Here is a 22,628-nt window from a genome sequence, read left to right as displayed (position 1 = left end):
CTGAATGCAGGGTCGCTCTCTGCGCGGCTTGTCCTCCTTTCGCCATGACTGTCTGAATGCAGGGTCGCTCTCTGCATGGCTTGTCCTCCTTTCGCCATGACTGCCTGAATGCAGGATCGCTCAATGCAAGGCTTGTCCTCCTTTCGCCATGACTGTCTGAATGCAGGGTCGCTCTCTGCACGGCTTGTCCCCCTTTCGCCATGACTCTCTGAATGCAGGATCGCCCTCTGCACGGCTTGTCCTCCTTTCGCCATGACTGTCTGAATGCAGGATCGCTCTCTGCACGGCTTGTCCTCCTTTCGCCATGACTGCCTGAATGCAGGATCGCTCTCTACACGGCTTGTCCCCCTTTCGCCATGACTCTCTGAATGCAGGATCGGCCTCTGCACGGCTTGTCCTCCTTTCGCTATGACTGTCTGAATGCAGGATCGCCCTCTGCACGGCTTGTCCTCCTTTCGCCATGACTGTCTGAATGCAGGGTCGCTCGCTGCACGGCTTGTTCTCCTTTCGCCATGACTGTCTGAATGCAGGATCGCTCTCCGCACGGCTTGTCCTCCTTTCGCCATGACTGCCTGAATGCAGGATCGCTCTCTGCACGGCTTGTCCTCCTTTCGCCATGACTGTCTGAATGCAGGGTCGCTCGCTGCACGGCTTGTCCTCCTTTCGCCATGACTGCCTGAATGCAGGATCGCTCTCTGCATGGCTTGTCCTCCTTTCTCCATGACTGTCTTAATGCAGGGTCGCTCTCTGCACGGCTTGTCCTCCTTTCGCCATGACTGTCTGAATGCAGGATCGGCCTCTGCACGGCTTGTCCTCCTTTCGCCATGACTGTCTGAATGCAGGGTCGCTCTCTGCACGGCTTGTCCTCCTTTCGCCATGACTGTCTGAATGCAGGGTCGCTCTGTGCATGGCTTGTCCTCCTTTCGCCATGACTGCCTGAATGCAGGATCACTCTCTGCACGGCTTGTCCTCCTTTCGCCATGACTGTCTGAATGCAGGGTCGCTCGCTGCACGGCTTGTTCTCCTTTCGCCATGACTGTCTGAATGCAGGATCGCTCTCTGCACGGCTTGTCCTCCTTTCGCCATGACTGCCTGAATGCATGGTCGCTCTCTGCATGGCTTGTCCTCCTTTCTCCATGACTGTCTTAATGCAGGGTCGCTCTCTGCACGGCTTGTCCTCCTTTCGCCATGACTGTCTGAATGCAGGATCGCCCTCTGCACGGCTTGTCCTCCTTTCTCCATGACTGTCTTAATGCAGGGTCGCTCTCTGCACGGCTTGTCCTCCTTTCGGCATGACTGCCTTAATGCAGGATCGCTCTCTGCACGGCTTGTCCTCCTTTCGCCATGACTGTCCGAATGCAGGATCGCCCTCTGCACGGCTTGTCCTCCTTTCGCCATGACTGTCTGAATACAGGATCGCTCTCTGCACGGCTTGTCCTCCTTTAGCCATGACTGCCTGAAGGCTGGATCGCTCTCTGCACGGCTTGTCCTCCTTTCGCCATGACTGCCTGAATGCAGGATCGCTCTCTGCATGGCTTGCCCTCCTTTCGCCATGACTGTCTGAATGCAGGGTCGCTCTCTGCACGGCTTGTCCTCCTTTCGCCATGACTGAATGCAGGGTCGCTCTCTGCACGGCTTGTCCTCCTTTCGGAATGACTGCCTGAATGCAGGATCGCTCTCTGCACGGCTTGTCCTCCTTTCGCCATGACTGTCTGAATACAGGGTCGCTCTCTGCTTGTGAAGCTGTATAACAAGAACGATGACTGTGCGCATCTCACTCTGCAGGGTTTGAAAAAAACGCATTGGGCAGATGATTGCGGTGGGTCTGAAAAAAAATAATTCGGAAATTCGAAAAGACGGGTTCTTTTGGTGTGCAACCTGGTAGAGGGAGGAAACGGATTGATTTCACGCCAGTGGAAGCAGTGGCAGGAGGAGACAAGTGGTGGTGTGCAAACGTGTAGTGCACAGAGAATTGCCCGAACATTGGACACACCCACATGAGCACGGTGCGTAAAATCCTACAAAACATACTTCTTTGCTATCCATTCAAAATTACCCATGAGCAAGAGTTGCTCCCTGTTGACCTGCCAGCAAGAGCGACATTTGCTTCAGAATTTCTTGCTCGTATGGAAGTGGTCAATGTTTTGACGTGGAAGATCTTGTGGATAGACGAAGCGCACTTCCATCTGACAGGATATGTCAGTACCCAGAATTGTCGAATATGCGCAACGGAAAATCCTCACGCAAATCAACCAGCGCCACTTCATCCTGAAAAGGTCACTGTGTGGTGCGGGTTTACGGCCTCATTTATCATGGGACTATATGTTTCCCGAGAGACGAGTGTTTCCGGTGCTGTTAGGGAACGGCCAGCGGGTACTGCGGTCGAGTTGCTATTTCAGCTATTCGCTACTAGGGAGCAACACGGTACACAGTTTAATCTTTGCCGCCAGCGCCATTTCGCCATGTGCACAGAGTTTGTTTGATTACCTGTGTCGTATCGTCTGCGAGTGATTATTGTTTGTTTGTGCTTCTACAAGTTGTTGTCTCGAATACTATTTAACATCACTTTGCATCATTACAAGTAAGAATGTGCTTATGAAACTGTAGCTGTTGTTTAGTTTAATCTATTAATATACGTCAGTGACAATTGCATTTCGTTTGCTTTAACAATGTTTCGCGTACTACCGTGTTTTCATATCAGCGTGAGTCGGCTAGTATGGGCTAGAGCAAAAGGAAAAAGCACAACATAAAGAGAGACAAATGAAATTTTCAAGACAAGAACAAACGATGATAAATAAGAAGGAGAAAAACGAACAAATCAAAATTTTTCTTAATGACAGTCCTACACCAAGGACTTCTCAAGACGTTATAGATTAGATTAGATTAGATTAGATTAGATTAGATTAGATTAATACTTGTTCCATAGATCATGAATACGACACTTCGTAATGATGTGGAACGTGTCAGGTTAATAAAAGATGTCTGTACAAGAAATTACATTACACAAAATATTGCATGACACTAATGATTAAGTTTTTTTTTTTTTCTTACTTTATATCTAAAAATTCAGCCAATGAGTAGAAGGAGTTGTCATCTAGAAATTCTTTTAATTTATTTTTAAATGTTAGTTGGCTATCTGTCAGGCTTTTGATGCTGTTTGGTAGGTGCCCAAAGACTTTTGTGGCAGCATAATTTACCCCTTTCTGTGCCAAAGTCAGATTTAACCCTGCATAGTGAAGATCATCCTTTCTCCTGGTGTTATAGGTATGCACACTGCTATTACTTTTGAATTGGGTTGGATTATTATCAACAAATTTCATAAGGGAATATATATACTGTGAGGTTACTGTGAGGATCCCTAGATCCTTAAATAGATGTCTGCAGGATGACCGTGGGTGGGCTCCAGCAATTATTCTGATTACACGTTTTTGTGCAATGAATACTTTTCTACTCAACGATGAATTACCCCAGAATATGATGCCATACGAAAGCAGTGAATGAAAGTAGGCATAGTAAGCTAATTTACTGAGATTCTTATCACCAAAATTTGCAATAACCCTAATAGCATACGTAGCTGAACTCAGACGTTTCAGCAGACCATCAATGTGTTGCTTCCAGTTTAACCTCTCATCAATGGACACACCTAAAAATTTTGAAAATTCTACCTTAGCTACAGACTTCTGTTCAAATTCTATATTTATTACTGGAGTTGTGCCATTTACTGTACGGAACTGTATATACTGTGTTTTATCAAAATTTAAAGAGAGTCCGTTTGCTGAGAACCACTTAATAATTTTGTGAAAAACATCATTTACAATTACATCACTTAGTTCTTGGTTTTTGGATGTTATTACTATACTTGTATCATCAGCAAAAAGAACTAACTTTGCATCTTCATCAATGTGGAATGGTAAGTCATTAATGTATATCAAGAACAGTAAAGGACCTAAGACCGAACCCTGTGGGACCCCGTGCTTGATAGCACCCCAGTTTGAGGAATCAGCTGTTTTAACATTACACGAACCACTTATTTCAACTTTCTGCATTCTTCCAGTTAAGTATGAATTAAACCATTTGTGCACTGCCCCACTCAAACCATAATGATTTAGCTTATCTAAAAGAATTCCATGATTTACACAATCAAAGGCCTTTGAGAGATCACAAAAAATACCAATGGGTGATGTCCGGTTATTCAGAGCATTTAATATTTGATCAGTGAAAGCATATATAGCATTTTCTGTTGAAAAGCCTTTCTGAAAACCAAACTGACATTTTGTTAGTACTTTATTTTTACAAATATGGGAGGCTACTCTTGAATACATTACTTTCTCAAAAATTTTTGATAGAGCTGTCAGAAGAGAGATTGGGCGGTAGTTGTTGACATCCGACACATCCCCCTTTTTATGCAATGGTTTTACAATGGCATATTTCAGTCTATCAGGGAAAACACCCTGCTCCAAAGAGCTATTACATACGTGGCTGAGAATTCTACTTATCTGTGGGGAACAAGCTTTAAGTACTTTGCTGGAAATGCCATCAATTCCGTAAGAGCTTTTACTTTTCAGTGAGTTTATTATTTTACTGATTTCAGAGGGAGAGGTTGGTGGAATTACAGCTGTTTCAAACTGTGCAGGTATGGCCTCTTCTATTAATAGCCTTGCCTCTTCTAGTGAAGATCTAGATCCTATTTTCTCCACAACATTTAAAAAATGATTATTCAAAATATTTTCAATTTCTGATTGTTTGTTAGTGCACTTGTCATTCAATTTTATTGCACTAAAGTCTTCCTGTGCTCTTGGTTGCCCTGTTTCCCTTTCAATAATATTCCAAATTGCTTTAATTTTATTATCAGAGTTACTGATCTCAGACATGATACACATGCTTCTGGACTTTTTAATAACTTTTCTTAGTACCGCACAATAGTTTTTATAATATTGAACAATTTCGGGGTCAGTACTCCATCTTGCTGTTAGATACAGTTCTCTTTTGCGGTTGCAAGATATTCTTATTCCTTTAGTTAGCCAAGGTTTTTTATATGTTTTCTTGGAATTATGTTTAACTATTTTCTTGGGAAAACAATTTTCAAATACCCTTAAAAATGTATTGTGAAATAAGTTATATTTCAAGTTTGCATCGGGTTCCTTATACACTTCATCCCAGTCTAGCTGCTGTAGGCTTTCCCTAAAGTTTGCAATATTTATATTGTTAATTGAACGCACTGCTTTGAAAGTCTGATTTATTATACTGCATGGAGCTATGTCATGTACTGTAACAAGCTGTGCACTATGATCTGAAAGACCATTCTCAACAGGATAAGCATTTATGTCCTTAAACTTATCTTGGTCTATAAAAAAGTTATCTATCAATGTACTGCTGTTCTTTGTTATCCGAGTAGGAAAATCAATGACGGAGCTCAAATTGAAAGAACTGAGTAATACTAAAAGGTCATTCTTCCTATTACACTCTTTCAGGGAATCAACATTGAAATCCCCACAAATGATAATTTGCTTCCCCCTGTCTGACAGATAGCACAACAAAGCATCCAAGTTTTCCAGAAATAGCTGGAAATTCCCTGAGGGGGACCTATACACTGTTACAATTATGAAAGTGCCATCCTTTAGTTTAAGTTCAGTGGCACATGCTTCCATATGTTGCTCTACACAAAATTTTTTAGTTTCTAAATTTTTTGCACTGTGGAAGCTTTTGACATATATGGATGTAAAATGCATTGCGTGTGGAGAAAGCTATGAGGAAAACCGGATTCAGTGCAACAAGAGTGAAGGCTGGGCACATGAGCTCTGTGTGAACATTCACAACTTACTTTTTCACTTTTATGATCTCTCTAAGCTAAATAAATCATAGGGTGACGGTTCAAATGGCTCTGAGCACTATGGGACTCAACATCTTAGGTCATCAGTCCCCTAGAACGTAGAAATACTTAAACCTAACTAACCTAAGGACAGCACACACATCCATGCCCGAGGCAGGATTCGAACCTGCGACCGTAGCGACCGCGCGGTTCCAGACTGTAGAGCCTAGAATTGCATGGCCACACCGGCTGGCAAATCGTAGGGTGAACGAGCTATAATGTATTATACATTGTGTACAGCATTAAACAATAAAACTTTTATTCAAAACAGTGTCTTTCATTTATAATCATATTAGCGTGGCCCATACTTCCCGCCAATTTTTAAAATGTCCAAAATGCAAGTTTAATTCTCACTACATTTTGTGTTGTGTTCTCTTCAAATATTGTTAAATGTATTTTTATTACTTAGAGGAAAGAAGTTGAAACTATGAGTTTTTTCGCCCATAACTGAGTTGAGCTACAAATATATTTTGTAATTTACATTTTTCCTAAATGGTCCATAATTCCTGCCATTCCCCAAATTGTACCGTCACAGGTAAGCGCTATGTCTTTCGCGCAACCACGTCATTCCAGGTCTCCAGCAGCGCGGATGTGTGTATGGGATCATTTTTATGCAAGGCAGCGCACCTCCTCACATTGCAAATCCAGTTAAGCAGCCAATGAATGGCCGTTTCGGAAATGCTAGAATTATCAGCCGCCATTTCCCTGCAGCTTGGCTGTCCCGACCACCTGATCTTAATCCTTCGAACTTCTGGTTGTGGGGCTACCTGAAAGATGTTGTGTTCAGTGTTCCGATTGCAGACTTAGCTGCACTGAAGGCACGCATTACGCAACACATTCTGTATTTGACCCCGGAAACGCTTCGAGCTGTTGTGGAACATGCTGTTTCTCGATTTCAAGTTGTTGCAGAAAACGGTGGACAGCATACTGAACATGTTTTGCGCCAGTCACACGGAAATTAACAATCCGATTTGGTTTTGACTGATGCTTTTCATTCGCTTCTTGGCCTCTGGACAATTAAAACCGATGTGTGTTATGTTTTTATGTTGCTTTTGGGCTCAGAACAATTAAAAACGGATTTTACCATGCGATGTGATAAGACCTTGCCGTGAATTGGCCTACGTAACTAACAGTATCGCACCAGTACACCCTTGCAGACTGAGTAGTAGTTTGTTTAACGACAAACGTACACTTTAGACACCGTTGTATGTTTCATTTGTCACCTGTAGTCGACCACTATTAATTTATTATACTTACAGTGTGAAGGCATTGCTAAATACGCATATAAATTTTTTTTCGTAATTTTCTTTAGATTTCTATTCTTTTTCTTTTGTTCATATGGGCATTTCTAATTGTGATTATGTAACATTCTACTGTGGTTTTTAAATGTAAAGATGTAATTGTGATTATTTGTTTGCCAATGGATAAATATGTTTCTTGCTTTGTACTTGTGGTAAAGTTTGTAAAGTTCTCTTTTGGAATATTATTAATTGTGAAAAATGCAGTCAATAAATTTATAAAGATGTATGTAATTTACGATAACGACATAACACCTATAGACAGGGGATAGCGATAGTGATATCGATAGTCGAAAGTTTGTTGTGTAGTAGAGGGGATGGTGGATGGTCTGTCTGTGAAGCGTGCGCGGAAAAATAGCACTGTTTTGTATGAAAAGCATACGTAATTGTATGGACAGTAATACCGAACTATCAAATTGTTATTTCTCTTTACCACTGCGGAATGTAATACCATCGCCAGCGAACTTTAAGAGCAAATAAACCGGTCTGTGAAAGTGCCGCTAACAATACTTTGTTGTGGCCGACAAGAACAGTGCTTCTATGCGAATGAACTTTGCTGGTATTGGTTTTGGGTGGTGGAATTGTTGTCTATCACATTCTATCAAGCTGTGGAAGTGAATACTTTAATTAACTGTGCAATATAAATGACTTTCAGTGACGTTGTCGAAGTTTGAAATGCGAGAAGAGAGTGGACATTGTTTACGGTGTGCTTCACACACAAGAACAATTCTATGAATTGTGTATTTGTGGCTAAGACTATAGAATGTGACGAACTGTGTAATTATGGACGATAGCGTCACGGATAGTGCATAAAGTGTCAAAACGAACGATGTCTATGTAATGTACTTTGAAAGCGAGGACATGTGAACAACGGTCGTATACTGGCGTCTTGTGGTTTGTTAATCACCACGGGGTTAATGATACAGCTGTGCCGGAACTTTATTTGCGTTTCGCCGGAGAAGATTAACCAGCGGAACTGCCTGTGTCCTGCACCCGCCGACATCGTGCTGCCCAACGTTGCGTTCAAAAGATTTCACCGAACGCTATCCCCTGACCTAGAAACATTCTTTCTCTATTAAAAGTATAAGGATTACAGACTCTATTCAAATAAATTCTTTGTTTAAATTGTGTTTGCTTTCTGATAACGAAAATAAAATTACAATTAGTGAATTAAAAGTTGCCTGGTAGTCATTGTTGAAACACCAGTAAATATAAACTTCTTCCTCTCATTAGAACTAATTCTCCTTGCATGTCAAAATTATTGTAATTATTTTATTTAGTTTTATGTGTTGTTATGAAACTAGATATATGACAGTGACTAATGAGAGTATTTTGTCGCGAAATATGGCGTCGCGCGAAAATTCCGGCGACCGCCATAATTGCTTGCGTTCTGACCAATAACGTAAAAGCTGCTATTCCCGTATTGGTGCATTTCCTGACGTGAGCGTGAATTATAAATGTCAGCTGTCAAATCAGGTAGGGACTGTTTACCCAGTAATAAAAGTTTTTGATATGGTATTGCTAGGAGTCGTAGTATTAAGAGACTCTGGTTGTACTCAAAAGTGGGTAGATGTATGGTGAACCAGCCCCCCCCCCCCCCCCCCCCCCCCACAGTGTTCGTTCAATTATTAACAATATTGTGCGTGATTCACGAAATTTTGTCACTTTTTCTAATTCCTTTCAGTATTGTCTTAGATGTCTTTGAAGTTTCAGAGATATATACACAATTTTGTCGGTTCAGGTTAGTTTCAGAGCAGTTTCTCGCGAATATTAGACTTTTCAGTTCATAAACGAAGTGGGATCGTGACCAATTGAAGTATAACGAAGCGTTGGTTTTCCAACTAGAATTTTCGATGACTTCACAGTTCAGATTTTTTGATTATTATTTTTCCCGTGGGTTGCGGTCATCACAACAGCTACATTTTGTAGCTATTTATTTTTCTTCTGCCATACGTTTTCCCCCTTCTCTGACAATATTCCGTTGGAATTTGACGTCATTCTGGCCAGTGGCGTTATTGCTACAGTGGTTTGAAAGTTTAATTATAACCACCTCGTATATTGTGGTGTGGTTCCACCGCAAAGCCTTTAACTACGAACCGCGCCTGTACGGACGCAGACGTAGGTACCTTCGCTAAGCGCAGCGGGCTTACCGGCGTCAGAGAGCAGATCTCCTTGGCGACGGAGTGCCTGTTGCCCTGGAACGTGCAGTCGCAGTAGCGCAGCGCGCCCCGGCCGGCTGGCAGAGCGGCTGCGGCCAGCGCCAGCAGCAGGAGGCGGGCCATGGGGGAACTGCAGCTGCGGCTGCCGCCGCCGCGCAGAGCCCCGTCTCTTATAGCGGCGCCTGGCAGCGCACCACACCAGCTGCTGCGTCACAGCTGTCGCCACACGGGGCGAGTTTTGTGACGTCACAGCGTAGAATTTCGCGTCCCACAGTATGCCGTAGCGTGAAACATTGTGTAAGACGAGTCAGTTTTTCGTTTTCTCACCTACGTCTACATCGCTATTCTGCAAATGACACTTAAGTGTACGACAGATGGTTCATCGAACTACCTTTACAATAATTCTGTGTTATCACACTCTCGAACAGCGCGCGGGAAAAACTGACACTTTAATTTTTTCCATGCGATCTCTCATTTCTCTTCTTTTTTTTTTTAATTTTGATCATTCTTCCACATGTCGGTCGGCACAACAAAATATTTTCGCGTTCGGAGGAGAAAGTTAGTGACTGAAATTTCCTTCCATAATACAAAACGTGCTGCCCGTCTTTCAACTTCATCGATGTTCTCCGTTAACACTAACTGGTAAGTATCCCACACTGCCCAGCAGTACTCCAAATAAGAATGGACAAATGTAACATACACAGTCTCTGTAGTGATCTGCCAATAAAACACAGTTATTGGTTCGCCTTCCCCACAACATATTCTAAGTGTTCTTTTTTATCTAAGTCATTCGTGCCTGTAATTCCTAGGTATTTAGTTGAATTTACGGCCTTTATATTAGACTGAGTTATCAAGTAAGCTAAGTTTAGCGGATTTCTTTTAGCACTCATCTAGATGAACTCACACTTTTCATTATTTAGGATCAATTGCCAATTTTTGCACTATACAGATATCTAAGTCGTTTTACAGTAGGTTTTGATCATCTGATGGCTTAACTAGACGATAAACGACAGCATCGTCTGCAAACAACCTAACACTGCTCCTCAGATTGTCTCCTAAATCGCTTATATACACTATGTGATCGAAACTATCCGGACACCTGGCTGAAAATGACGTACAAGTTCGTGGCGCCCTCCATCGGTAATGCTGGAATTCAATATGGTGTGGGATCCTCCTTAGCCATAACATCTTCCACTCTCGCAGGCATACGTTCAATAAGGTGCTGGAAGGTTTCTTGTGAAATGGTAGACCATTCTTCACGGAGGGCTTCACTGAGGAGAGGTATCGATGTCGTTCGGTGAAGCCTGGAACGAAGTCGCCGTTTCAAGACATCCCAAAGTTGTTCTATAGGATTCGGGTGCGTGCCAGTCCATTACAGGGATGTTATTGTCGTGTAACGACTCTTCCACTGGCTGTGAATTATGAACAGGTGCTCCATCGTCTTGAAAGAGACAATCGCCATCCCCCAATTGCTCTTCAACAGTGGGAAGCAAGAAGGTGCTTTGAACATCAATGTAGGCCTGTGCTGTGATAGTGCCACGCAAAACAACAAAGGGTACAAGCCCTCTCCATGAAAAACACTACCACACCATAACACCACCGCCTCCGAATTTTACTGTTGGCACTACACACGCTGGCAGATGACGTTCACTGGGCATTCGCCATACCCACACCCTGCCATCGGATCGCCACATTGTGTACCGAGATTCGTAACTCCACACAACGTTTCTCCACTGTTCAATAGTCCAATGTTTACGCTCCTTAACACTAAGCGAGGCCTCGTTTGCCATTTACGGACGTGTTGTGTGGCTTATGAGCAGCCGCTCGACCGTGAAATCCAAGTTTTCTCCCCTCCCGCCTAATTGCGATAGTACTTGCAGTGGATCCTGATGCAGTTTGGAATTCCCGTGTCATAGTCTGCATAGGTGTCTGCCATTACACATTACGACCCTCTTCAACTATCGGAGGTCTCTGTCAGGCAAACAGACGAGGTCGGCCAGTAAGTTTTTGTGCTGTAGGTGTCCCTTCACGTTTCCACTTCAGTATCACATCAGATACAGTGGACCAAGGGATGTTTAGGATTGTGGAAATGTCGCGTACAGGCGTATGACACAAGTGACACCCAATCACCAAACCACGTTCGAAGTCCGTGAGTTCCGCACAGCGCCCGATTCTGCTCTCTCATGACGTCTAATGACTGCTGAGGTCGCTGATATGGAGTACTTTGCAGTAGCTGACAGCACAACGAACATAACATAAAAAACGTATGTTTTTAGAGGTGCCCGGATAGTTTTGATCACATGAAGTAGGTAATGAACAACAGAGGGCGCTAACACTATCTTGCGAAACGCCAGAAATCACTTCTGCTTTACTTGAGGACTTTCCATCAATTATTGTAACTTCTCTGACAGTAAATCACAAATGCAGTCGCATATCTGAGCAGATATTCCACAAGCACCCAATCTGATTACAAGCTGCTTGTGAGTTAGTGTCAAAAATCTTCTGGAAATCTATAAATACAGAATGAGTTCGGAATCCCTTGTCAACCTCACTCAACACTTCGATTTTGATTAGATTAGATTAGATTAATACTTGTTCCATAGATTAATTTGGTTTTAAATGTCAGTTACCTGTCTATCACACTTTTGATGCTATTTGATAAGTGACCAAAGATTTCTGTGGCAGCATAATTCACCCCTTTCTGTGCCAAAGTTATATTTAATCCAAAGTAGTGACGACCAGCCTTCTTCCTACTGTTGAAGCTATGCAAATTTCTACTGCTTTTGAAATGGGATGGGTTATTAATAAGAAATTTCGTAAGCGAGTTTATATATTGCCAAGCTACTGGGAATATCCTTAGTTTCTTAAATAAATGTCTGCAAGGTGATCTTGGCTCGGCTTCAGCTATTATTCTTATTACATGCTTGTCTGTAATGAATACTCTCTTCCTTAATGATGAATTACCTCAGAACATTATGACATACTAAAGCAGTGACTCAAAATAGGCATGGTAAACTAATTTACTTAAATGTTTATGACCCTAACAGCGTAAGAAGCTGAACTCTAACGTTTCAGCACATCCAGTTCAATCTCTCTTCAATGCACACACCCATAATTTGAAATATTCTGTCTTAGCTACAGACTTCTGTTTACACTTCGTATCTATTAACGGTGTTGTGCCATTTAGTGTACAGAAAGGTATATATTGGGTTTTATCAAAATTTAATGAGGGTCTATTTGCAGAGACCCACTTAATAATTTTCTAAAAGACATTATTTTCAATTTCCTCAGCTATTTCTTGTTTGTTCGGAGTGATTACTATACTTGCATCATCAACAGAATGAACTAGCTCCGCATCTTCGTGAATGAAGAGTAGCAAGTCAGTAATATATATTAAGAACAATAAGAGACCCAAGATTGAACCTTGTGGGGCCCTATTCTTGATACCTCCCCAGTCTGAAGCATCTGCTGCTTTTAGCGCATTATACGAATTGTTTATTTCAACTTTCTGTACTCTTCCAATTAAATATCACTCAAATCTTTTGTGCACTGTCCCACTCATACAACAATACTTAAGCTTATCTAGAAAAAAATCGCCAGCCGGGTTGGCTGAGCGGTTCTAGCAGCTACAGTCTGGAACCGCGCAACCCCTGCGGTCGCACGTTCGAATCCTGCCTCGGGTATGGATGTGTGTGATGTCCTTAGGTTAGTTGGGTTTAAGTAGTTCTAAGTTCTACGGGACTGATGACATCAGACGTTAAGTCCCATAGTTCTCAGAGCCATTTATTTAGAAAAATTCTATGATTTACACAATCAAAGGCCTTGGTGAGATCATGGAAAATCTCAGTTGTTGATGTTCCTTTATTCAAAAAAAAATGGTTCAAATGGCTCTGAGCACTATGGGACTCAACTGCTGTGGTCATTAGTCCCCTAGAACTTAGAACTACTTAAACCTAACTAACCTAAGGACATCACACACATCCATGCCCGAGGCAGGATTCGAACCTGCGACCGTAGCAATCGCACGGTTCCGGACTGCGCGCCTAGAACCGCGAGACCACCGCGGCCGGCTGTTCCTTTATTCAGAACATTTAATATTTTATCAATGAAAGCTTATATAGCATTTTCTCTTGAAAAGCCTAAAATGGCATTTTGTTAGTATTTTATTTTTTCAATACGTGAAGCTACTCTTGAATACATTACTTTTTCAAGAATTTTAGATAAAGCTGTCAGAAGCGTCAATATACCTGGAAAAATGCCCTGTTTGAGTGAGCTATTACATATGAGGTGAGGAATATAGCCAGTGATGTACAAAATCGTGTTAAACGTCACAAGCAAAACTTGGAAGACTCGATATTGTATTTCGCCGTTTTCAGTTGGAGCCCATATTTGGTGGATTTTATACGAGGATCACCCTATAAGTCATAGCAACTGTGGCATATCTTACGGTAATGCAAGGACATGTGAATTCGACGATGCACGTTGAACCGGTAATCCAGTGTATATCTGATCAGCAACGCGGTGTAGGGTTCCAGTACAGGAGCTCGCAGCAAAGGGTGAACACACTGGGACTCTGCGTAAATTTATTGCACAGATGGAATAAAAATGAATCAAAATCAATTACTGTCCTTCAGAATGGTCAACCAGTGGATCCAGACAGCGTTGCCAACGATGGGGAAGGCGCTGAATGTCACTAACATTGAATCCAATGTGTGCCACCAGACGCCGAAATGCCGTGAGGAAATTCGCCCTGTTTGCAATTCGCCTACCGCGCACTGGCTTTCTCAGTTATGGAATGATGTCGAAGTCGCACGGATTGGGGTCTGGTGAGCTGAGTGGATGGAGGAGGATTTCCCACCCACACCATTGTACACAATTACTGATGACGTCTGCAGTGTGGGGTGCAGGATTATCGAAGAGTACAGCTTCATTATCAAGCCGTGCCGGACGTTTTTACCGTCACCCACAGTTACTCGTACTTCTGTAGGATACCGAGTAGTATCTCTTCAACTGAGAGAAGTAATATTCACGTATGCTCGCTATTCCACTATACTTACATCCATCTTGTAGCACGGTCAAGGTCCCAATGGATGTTTCAGGCGCTGGTACCGGGGCATCCTCGGAAGCGGTCGCAATCTGTCGGTATATTTGGGTACTGTTTTCCAACGTATTTAGTGGATTACAGCGATGTTACGTGTTCGCACCAAATACCATAGTTGCCAGTACTTATGGAATGACCTTTATATTATAATTTATATTCTATGAATATATACAGTTACAGAGCAACAGGACAATGAGCATGTCTCAAAAACGCGTCGTTAATGGTATGATTTGCCGTAATAAAACGATGGAAACATCATATTGGTGCTAAAAGATTTTTTTTTATTTGGCTATTTTCGTATTACGATTGGTGTGTTATAAAAGTATGCCATTTCAAGACAAGGGCAGATTGAAGGTTTATCATTCTTGATATATGTTGCAGATCCGTAACGTGCATGGTATGTCGCAGCAGCTAACGTGTAGCCAGGGAGCTTACTCCTGGAATGAAGTTGGGTTTCGTCTGAGCAGTGGGTTCCCTGTAGTAGAACAACGTCCTCCTTGTTTTCAATCGATATTTGAGTGAGATACTCACTTTTTGTTCTGCTTGTTCCCTCTATGTTTAGCTGTAAGAGCAGCAGGGTATTCCCTAAGTTCTCTGTCAGGTAGTTCTTGGCAGAACTGTTTTGCTTCATTGCTATGTATCCTCTAACAGTTGGGATATCCTAAGGTAATTTGCAGCCACCAGAGGTCCAGCAGCCTATATCTGTAGATTATTTAGCCGTAACTTAGTTACGTTGCCCGGGGTACACCCTTTGGAGGCTAGTCTACTTTGTCTGGTAAAGCGGCTGGTTGTGATGGTATATACACGGAGTTCCTTAAACATGCTTGCCAAGGTGCAGTTCAGTGGCTAACTGCACTGTTTAATGAAATTCTCGCAACAGTAAGACTGCCAAATCTTTTTAAGAAAACTGAAGTAATTGCCATCCTGAAACCATCAAAATCTGGTAACAATCCTGAAGACTATAGACCCATTGCACTTCTAAGTGTCTGCTATAAACTGCTGCAGAGAGTACTCTATAATAGAATTGCACCAACTATCCTGAAACTCATTCCTGTAGAACAGGCTGGCTTCAGACGAGACCGCAGTTGTAGCGATCAAGTGCTAGCGTTGTCAACATACATAGAGAAGGGCTTCGAAGACCTGAAGAAAACAATGGCCGTGTTTATTGACCTAACATCAGCATATGATACAGTGTAGCGGGAAGGCATGCTTCTTAAGTTCTTAAGATTAATTCCATGTAAAAGAATTGCACAACTACTCAATAACATGCTGTCCAACAGGAAATTCCAAGTTCACCTAAAAGGTCAAGTAAGCAAGGTATACAATTTAAATGACGGACTACCACAAGGATCAGTATTGGCCCCCCTACTTTTCAATTTATATGTCGCTGACTTGCCAGAAACGAAAGCAAGAACATTTATTTATGCTGATGACATAGCCTTGGTGACGCAGGCTAACTATTTTACAACTTTAGAAATGACTCTCACTCAGAACCTGCGAATTCTAGATTAATTTTTTAATGGATGGCGACACAAAGTAAACAGAAATAAAACTGAATCCTCCACCTTCCATCTGAGTAATAGGCATGCTCGCTATAAACCGCAAATTTCCTTAAGAAATCACTTGCTGCTATATAACCCTTTCCCAAAATATCTCGGCGTGACCTTGGATCGTTCGCTAACATATAGAAAACACCTAACTGAAAAAGCTTTAAAAATGAGAACCAGAAACAATATATTGCACAAACTCTCCGGAACAAGCTGGGGAGCTAGGGCATCAGTACTCAAAACAACTGCCCTCTCACTTGTACACTCTGTCGGGGAATACTGCAGCGCAGTATGGCTAAACAGCGCTCATACAGCCATGGTAGACACGCAGCTGAATGTAGCCATGAGAAGCGTATCCGGGACAATAAAATCCACACCCGCAGAATGGCTACCTGTTCTGTCTAATATTGCACCACCGAAGTTACGACGTCAAGCAGCGTTGAAAAGGGAATGGGAGAAATGCTCCAAGAATTCCGAGTTACCGCTACACCACGACTGTGAAGCCACTCAAAGGCAACGTCTTAAGGCCAGGAAACCCTCCTGGAGACTTGGAAAAAGGCTTACTTCTAAAGGATTCCAACCAGAAACAGCATGGGTGGAAGAATGATTCGCAGCCAATCCCGATTCTGCAGGTCTCATTGCTGATCCTTCACGAGTCCCTCCTGGATTCCACCTACCTAGGAGGTTGTGGACCACCCTAAATCGCATACGCACCAAGCACGGAAGATGCCAGGACTTGAAACATAAGTGGGGAATCGCTGAAAGTGCCAAGTGTGACTGCGGACACCAACGACAAACAATACACCGCATAGTCACAGAGTGTCCCCTACGGAAATATGCTGGAACTCTGACCAGCATACATGAGGTCTCTGAGGAAGCAATCTCCTGGCTGGATACTTTAGATATTAACCTATAGTTTTTATTACAACTTGAAGCTCTTTTTGTCAATATTACTGTTTATAAAAACCACATTTTCTCTTTTACATGTAACTCATCCTAGTGTTTTTAACCATATGTATATTATTGATCTAATCTAAGACTTTTATTACCATAAATGAATGTAATGTATTTTACTTTAGTATATGCATATTGTGTTACCAGTAACATCATTGCTGTTCAATTCAAGTAACGTATCCTTGATGTCAAACGAAATAATAATAATAATTGAAGGTTTATCAAAAACGTGTTAACCTTGATGCGATTTATTATAACTAGACGTCTGTTAATAACATATCAGTGATTAAAGCCTTAATGAAAACATAGAAGACACGCTCGTATGGTATACAAGTTCATCGTACTCTAATGGATGCAAGTGTGGAGTTACGAAATCGTATGCAAAGAGTTTGCATCCTGCTATACAAAAACACTCTCTACGACAAAAAAGAGCGACACACCACGAAGGAATTATCCGAATGGAATGAAAATGGTTGGATGTGGTGTACATGTTCAGAAAACAAATGATTAAGATTTCGGAAAAATTGAATTATTTATACAATAGAAAGAGGTTTACAAATTGAGAATGTTGATGAGGTGATGGTCGACGTCTCACCCTTATGCAAGGAGTTATTCGGCTTGGCATTTATTGACAGAGTTGTTGTATGTCCTGCAGATGAATATCGCGCCCAGATCTGCTCGACTGGCGCGTTAGAACGTCGAAATCCCGAGGTGGTGGGAGTACCTTAACCATAATGTTTGAAACGTCCTCAGTTCGGCAGAGACCCGGTGAGCTTGCTGGCCAAGGAAGGGTTTGGAACGCACGAAGACGAGCAGTAGAAAGTCTCGCCGTGTGCGGGTAGGCGTTATCTTGCTGAAGAGTGAGCCTAGGATGGCTTCCCGTGGAGGGCAACAAAACGGCCGTAGAATATCGTCGACGTACCGCTGTACTGTAAGTCTGCCGCAGATGACAGCCAAAGGATTGGAAAAGGGCACAGGTTATCCTCGTTCTTAAGAAGGGACGTTGAACAGATGTGCAGAACTGTAGACCTATATCTCTAACGTCGATCAGTTGTAGAATTTTGGAACACGTCTTATATTCGAGTATAATGACTTTTCTGGAGACTAGAAACCTACTCTGTAAGAATCAGCATGGGTTTCGAAAAGGACGATCGTGTGAAATCCAGCTCGCGCTATTCGTCCACGAGACTCAGAGGGCCATAGACAGGGGTTCCCAGGTAGATGGCGTGTTTCTTGACTTCCGCACGGCGTTTAATACAGTTCCCCACAGTCGTTTAATGAACAATGTAAGAGCATATGTACTATCAGGCCAATTGTGTGATTGGGGTGAAGAGTTCCTAGCTAACAGAATGCAGCATGACATTCTCAATGGAGAGAAGTCATCCGAAGTAAGAGTGATTTCAGCTGTGCCGCAGGGGAGTGTCGTAGGACCGTTGCTATTCACAATATATATAAATGACCTTGTGGATAACATCGGAAGTTCACTGAGGCTTTTAGCGGGTGATGCTGTAGTATATCTAGAGGTTGTAGCAATGGAAAATTGTGCTGAAATGCAGGAGGATCTGCAACGAATTGACGCATGGTGCAGGGAATGGCAATTGAATCTGAATGTAGACAAGTGTAATGTGCTGCGAATACATAGAAAGATAGATCCCTTATCATTTAGCTACAATATAGCAGGTCAGCAACTGGAAGGAGTTAATTCCATAAATTATCTGGGAGTAGGCATTAGGAGTGATTTAAAGTAGAATGACCATACGAAATTAATCGACGGTAAAGCAGATGCCAGACTGAGATTCATTGGAAGAATCCTAAGGGAATTCAGTCCGTAAACAAAGGAAGTACGTTTCAGTACACTTGTTCGCCCACTGCTTGAATACTGCTCACCGGTATAGGATCCGTACCAGATAGGGTTGATAGAATAGATAGAGAAGATCCAACGGAGAGCAGCGCTCTTCGTTGCAGGATCATTTAGTAATCGCGAAAACGTCACGGAGATGATAGATAAACTCCAGTGGAAGACTCTGCAGGAGAGATGCTCAGTAGCTCGGTACGGGCTTTTGTTAAAGTTTCGAGAACATACCTTCACCGAGGAGTTAAGTATTATATTGCTCCCTCCTACGCATATCTCGCGAAGAGAAGAATAAAATCAGAGAGATTAGAGCCCACACAGAGGCATAAAGACAGTCTTTCTATCCAAGAACAATTCGAGACTGGAATAGAAGGGAGAACCGATAGAGGTACTCTTCGCCACACACCGTCAGGTGGCTTGCAGAGTATGGCTGTAGATGTAGATGTAGATGTGGATGTAGAAATGGACTACCACCCCGACCACAACTCTTGTTTGTCGGGCCGCATGGCTGGATGACAGTCAGATTGTTGTCGCTCTGCTGTCTTGTGCGTTTCCACACACGTCTTCTCTGATCGTCGACGCTCAGTTCGAAGTGGGGCTCATCACTGAAGACAATTCTACTGCAGCCAATGAGATTGCAGGCCGAAGACGTGTCTGCAGACAAGATGCGGAGTTTCTACTGCTTGTCTTCACGCTTGCCACACCGTACCTTGGACAGCAAGGTCGCTGGATCTCTTCCCAATTGAGAATGTTTAGAGCATTATAGGTAGGAGACCTCAGACATGTCGGGATTTTGACGCTGTAACGCATCAGTTGGACTGAATTTGGAAACACATCCTTCAGGAGGACTTCCGACAACTCTGTGAATCAATGAAAAGCCGAATAACTACTTGCATCAGGGCTGGAAGCAGCCCGACGATTTAGTGGCTTACTCAGTTTGTGAAGCTCTTTCTCTTGAATAAATCATCCAATTTTTGTGAAATCGTGATCACTTGTTTGTCTTCACATCTACCTGTTGCCGTCCCATTTCGGAAATATCTGCGAGGTGCGCTTCATCTTTTTAGACAGTGTTTATTTTTTGTGCATCTACGCGTTTTCTGCATGCTTGTGATAGTTTCTTACTAATTTAACAAGAGTGTTATCTGCAACATTTAATGTTACACAAATACAAGAGAGCTTTCTCTCAGGAGTTTATACTATTTTTTGAAGATGCCAGGGGAAAATGGACCAACGAATTGCTAGATTACTTTCTACACCAGTGCCTGATTCTATCGTAATTCCGTATTTGTCTATGCATTCGGAAACGTTCAAAATTTTGGGATACATAATTCCTTCATAAATATTGTTTAAGATCGTCGTTGTAGCCTCTCTCTCTCTCTCTCTCTCTCTCTCTCTCTCTCTCTCTCTCTCACTCACACACACACACACACACACACACACACGCACACACACACACACACACATACACACACACTTACATGGAGTGCAGAAAATGTAACAGTAATATTGCAGTAAATAAAGGATTTTTTTCTTTTACTTTTTACTTTTCCTTCTTTTTTCCACTTTGAGGAGGATATCTTGCACTTTCTTGAAAGTCTTGTATTTTACAGGTACTAAACATTCTACTTCTGAACAAAAGCAGTGTTCTAGAGTTTTCTTAAAAAGTGAAAATGGTGAAATAATTTTTGTATTATGTGGAAGACGATTGTGAATTTGTATCGCACTATTTGTAAGGGATCTTTTAGATGCTGATGTCCTTTGGTTGGAGTTGCAACTTTCCTTTTTGCATCGTATAACATATTCATGGATATTGATTTTTATTTATGTGTACAATGGACAGAGCAACACGGCTAGTATAAGGACAAGGAAAGAAGTCCGCGTTTTAATAGACCTAGCATAGGCATTTTACGCCCATTAATTTTTTGTAAACAAACTGTGTGATTTTGGAGACGTATACAACAGACAACTGCCGCTAGAGACCGCTGCATTCGAAATTGCAATGAAGAGCATGTTCCGTGGGATACACCAACCCTTTCCCAAACGTGCACCCACCAGAGTATAAACCACGTCCAGCCTGTTCAACTATGAGAAACACGTCCCATGTGAGGCCCGCTTAATCCACTCTCAAACGAGGTGTGCACGTGGAGTTGGTTGAGAGAGACCACACGGTGGTGTATCGATCTATTAGTCCAATAGATAATACATTGTCCAGAAGACCAAACGAGACGTTACAGTGGTTAGCACAGTGGGCTCCCACGCTGGACGATAACGGTTCAAATCCCTATCCAGTCATCCAGATTTAGGTTTTCCGTGATTCGCATAGGGCAAATGCCAGTATAGATTACTTTGGAAAGGGGACGGTCGATTTCCTTCCCCAACCTTTGATAATCCGAGTTTGTGCTCTGTCTCTAATGATCTTGTTGTCGACAGGACATTAAACTCTTATATTTCTTCCTTCCTTTTCTTCTGAAGACTAAAGCAAATTTTGATGTCGGACAAGTCAGAGTGGTATGACAGTAGATGCTGCGGAGTGCAGCTATGGTTACATTTAAAAATACTGTACATCGCTTCACATAGTGAGTAATATGAGAGAAAATAAATAGTGAAGATTTCAGGAAATGCATAGCTAATAGATATTTTTAAAACGAATATATTAAAGGATACATTGCTTCACCGCTGACGGTTATTAAGGGGCATTGAGAGAAAATGCATACTAAACAGTTTAGAAAATAAATAACTATCAGATACTTTAAAAAATAGACACACTCAAATAACTACGGTATATTTGAACTCTGCAGACAGTAACATTGTGACACTGTTCAAGAAAGCAGAGCGCTAAGATTTCCAAACAAAAAATTCACTCATTGTGTTTACATTTCAGACACATGTACAGGGCGGCCCACGGGAAGTAGTACACATCGTTTGATTACTATGGGGTTTAGCGTATATTTACCTCAATATACGATAACTTATAAATAAATGTTTTGGTCGCATTACCATTCGGGTCCGCGGGTTCGATTCCCTGCGTGGTCAGGGATTTTCTCTGCCTCGTGATGACTGGGTGTTGTGTGCTGTCCTTAGGTTAGTTAGGTTTAAGTAGTTCTAAGTTCTAGGGGACTGATGACCATAGATATTAAGTCCCATAGTGCTCAGAGCCATTTGAACCACATTACCATTACTGACAAGCCAGAAACGAGTTTATTTCTTAAAAAACATATCACCCAAATGGCTTCCATCAATGGCGACGCATTTCTGAAGACGTTATCAGAAGCTCCTCGTTAAGTTCCCTATCCTTTCTTGAGGAATGGCTGCTATCTCTCACACTAGACTCACCAGTATTGTGGAGTCGCCATAGAAAAAAATTTGTTGTTAATGTCGCCCCACAGAAGGGAACAACATGGGCTGAAACATCACGTGATTCCGTCGGCCTTAGGATACATCAACATATACGCACGTACTCTGCACACCACCGTATGGTGCGTGGCGGAGGGTATCTTGTACCATTACTAGTCATTTCCATTCTGCTCGCAAATAGAGCGAGAGAAAGACGGCTGCTTATATGTCTTCGTATAAGTCCTAATTTCTCTTGTACTACCCCACTGCCTATGCCTTTACCTAATTAACCTGTATCGGTATGTAGATGCCCAATGAAGACAGTAAGCTATTATTTGTTGTGCAAGGATTTTTTTATTAATGCTATATTATGACCCTATAGACTTCAAAGGGGTGGTAAAGTAGTGACACTGTAATTTAATTTAGCGCCCATGAGAGATACGTCACGTAAAACGAGTGCAGTAGTTGCACTGAAGTATAACACTAGCATGTTTAATAATATTCTGTCCACTGAC

General features: G+C 42.3%; 1 protein-coding gene across 2 annotated transcripts in view; it reads right to left on the bottom strand.

Moving 5' to 3' along the window:
• Positions 1–9,457, bottom strand: part of LOC126317779 (macrophage mannose receptor 1-like) — a 116,459-nt gene extending 107,002 nt beyond the window's left edge. For both annotated transcript variants that reach the window (XM_049993204.1, XM_049993205.1), the window contains exon 1: positions 9,318–9,457. In XM_049993204.1, coding sequence (XP_049849161.1) covers positions 9,318–9,449 — 132 coding nt within the window. In that variant the 5' untranslated portion in view covers positions 9,450–9,457. The remainder of the gene's footprint in view (positions 1–9,317) is intronic.
• Positions 9,458–22,628: the final 13,171 nt, after the last annotated feature.

Source organism: Schistocerca gregaria, chromosome 1 (assembly GCF_023897955.1).
Source record: "Schistocerca gregaria isolate iqSchGreg1 chromosome 1, iqSchGreg1.2, whole genome shotgun sequence".
Lineage (NCBI taxonomy): Eukaryota > Metazoa > Arthropoda > Insecta > Orthoptera > Acrididae > Schistocerca > Schistocerca gregaria.
Note: the sequence above shows the minus strand (reverse complement) of the source record. Positions and strands in the feature narration are given on the sequence as shown.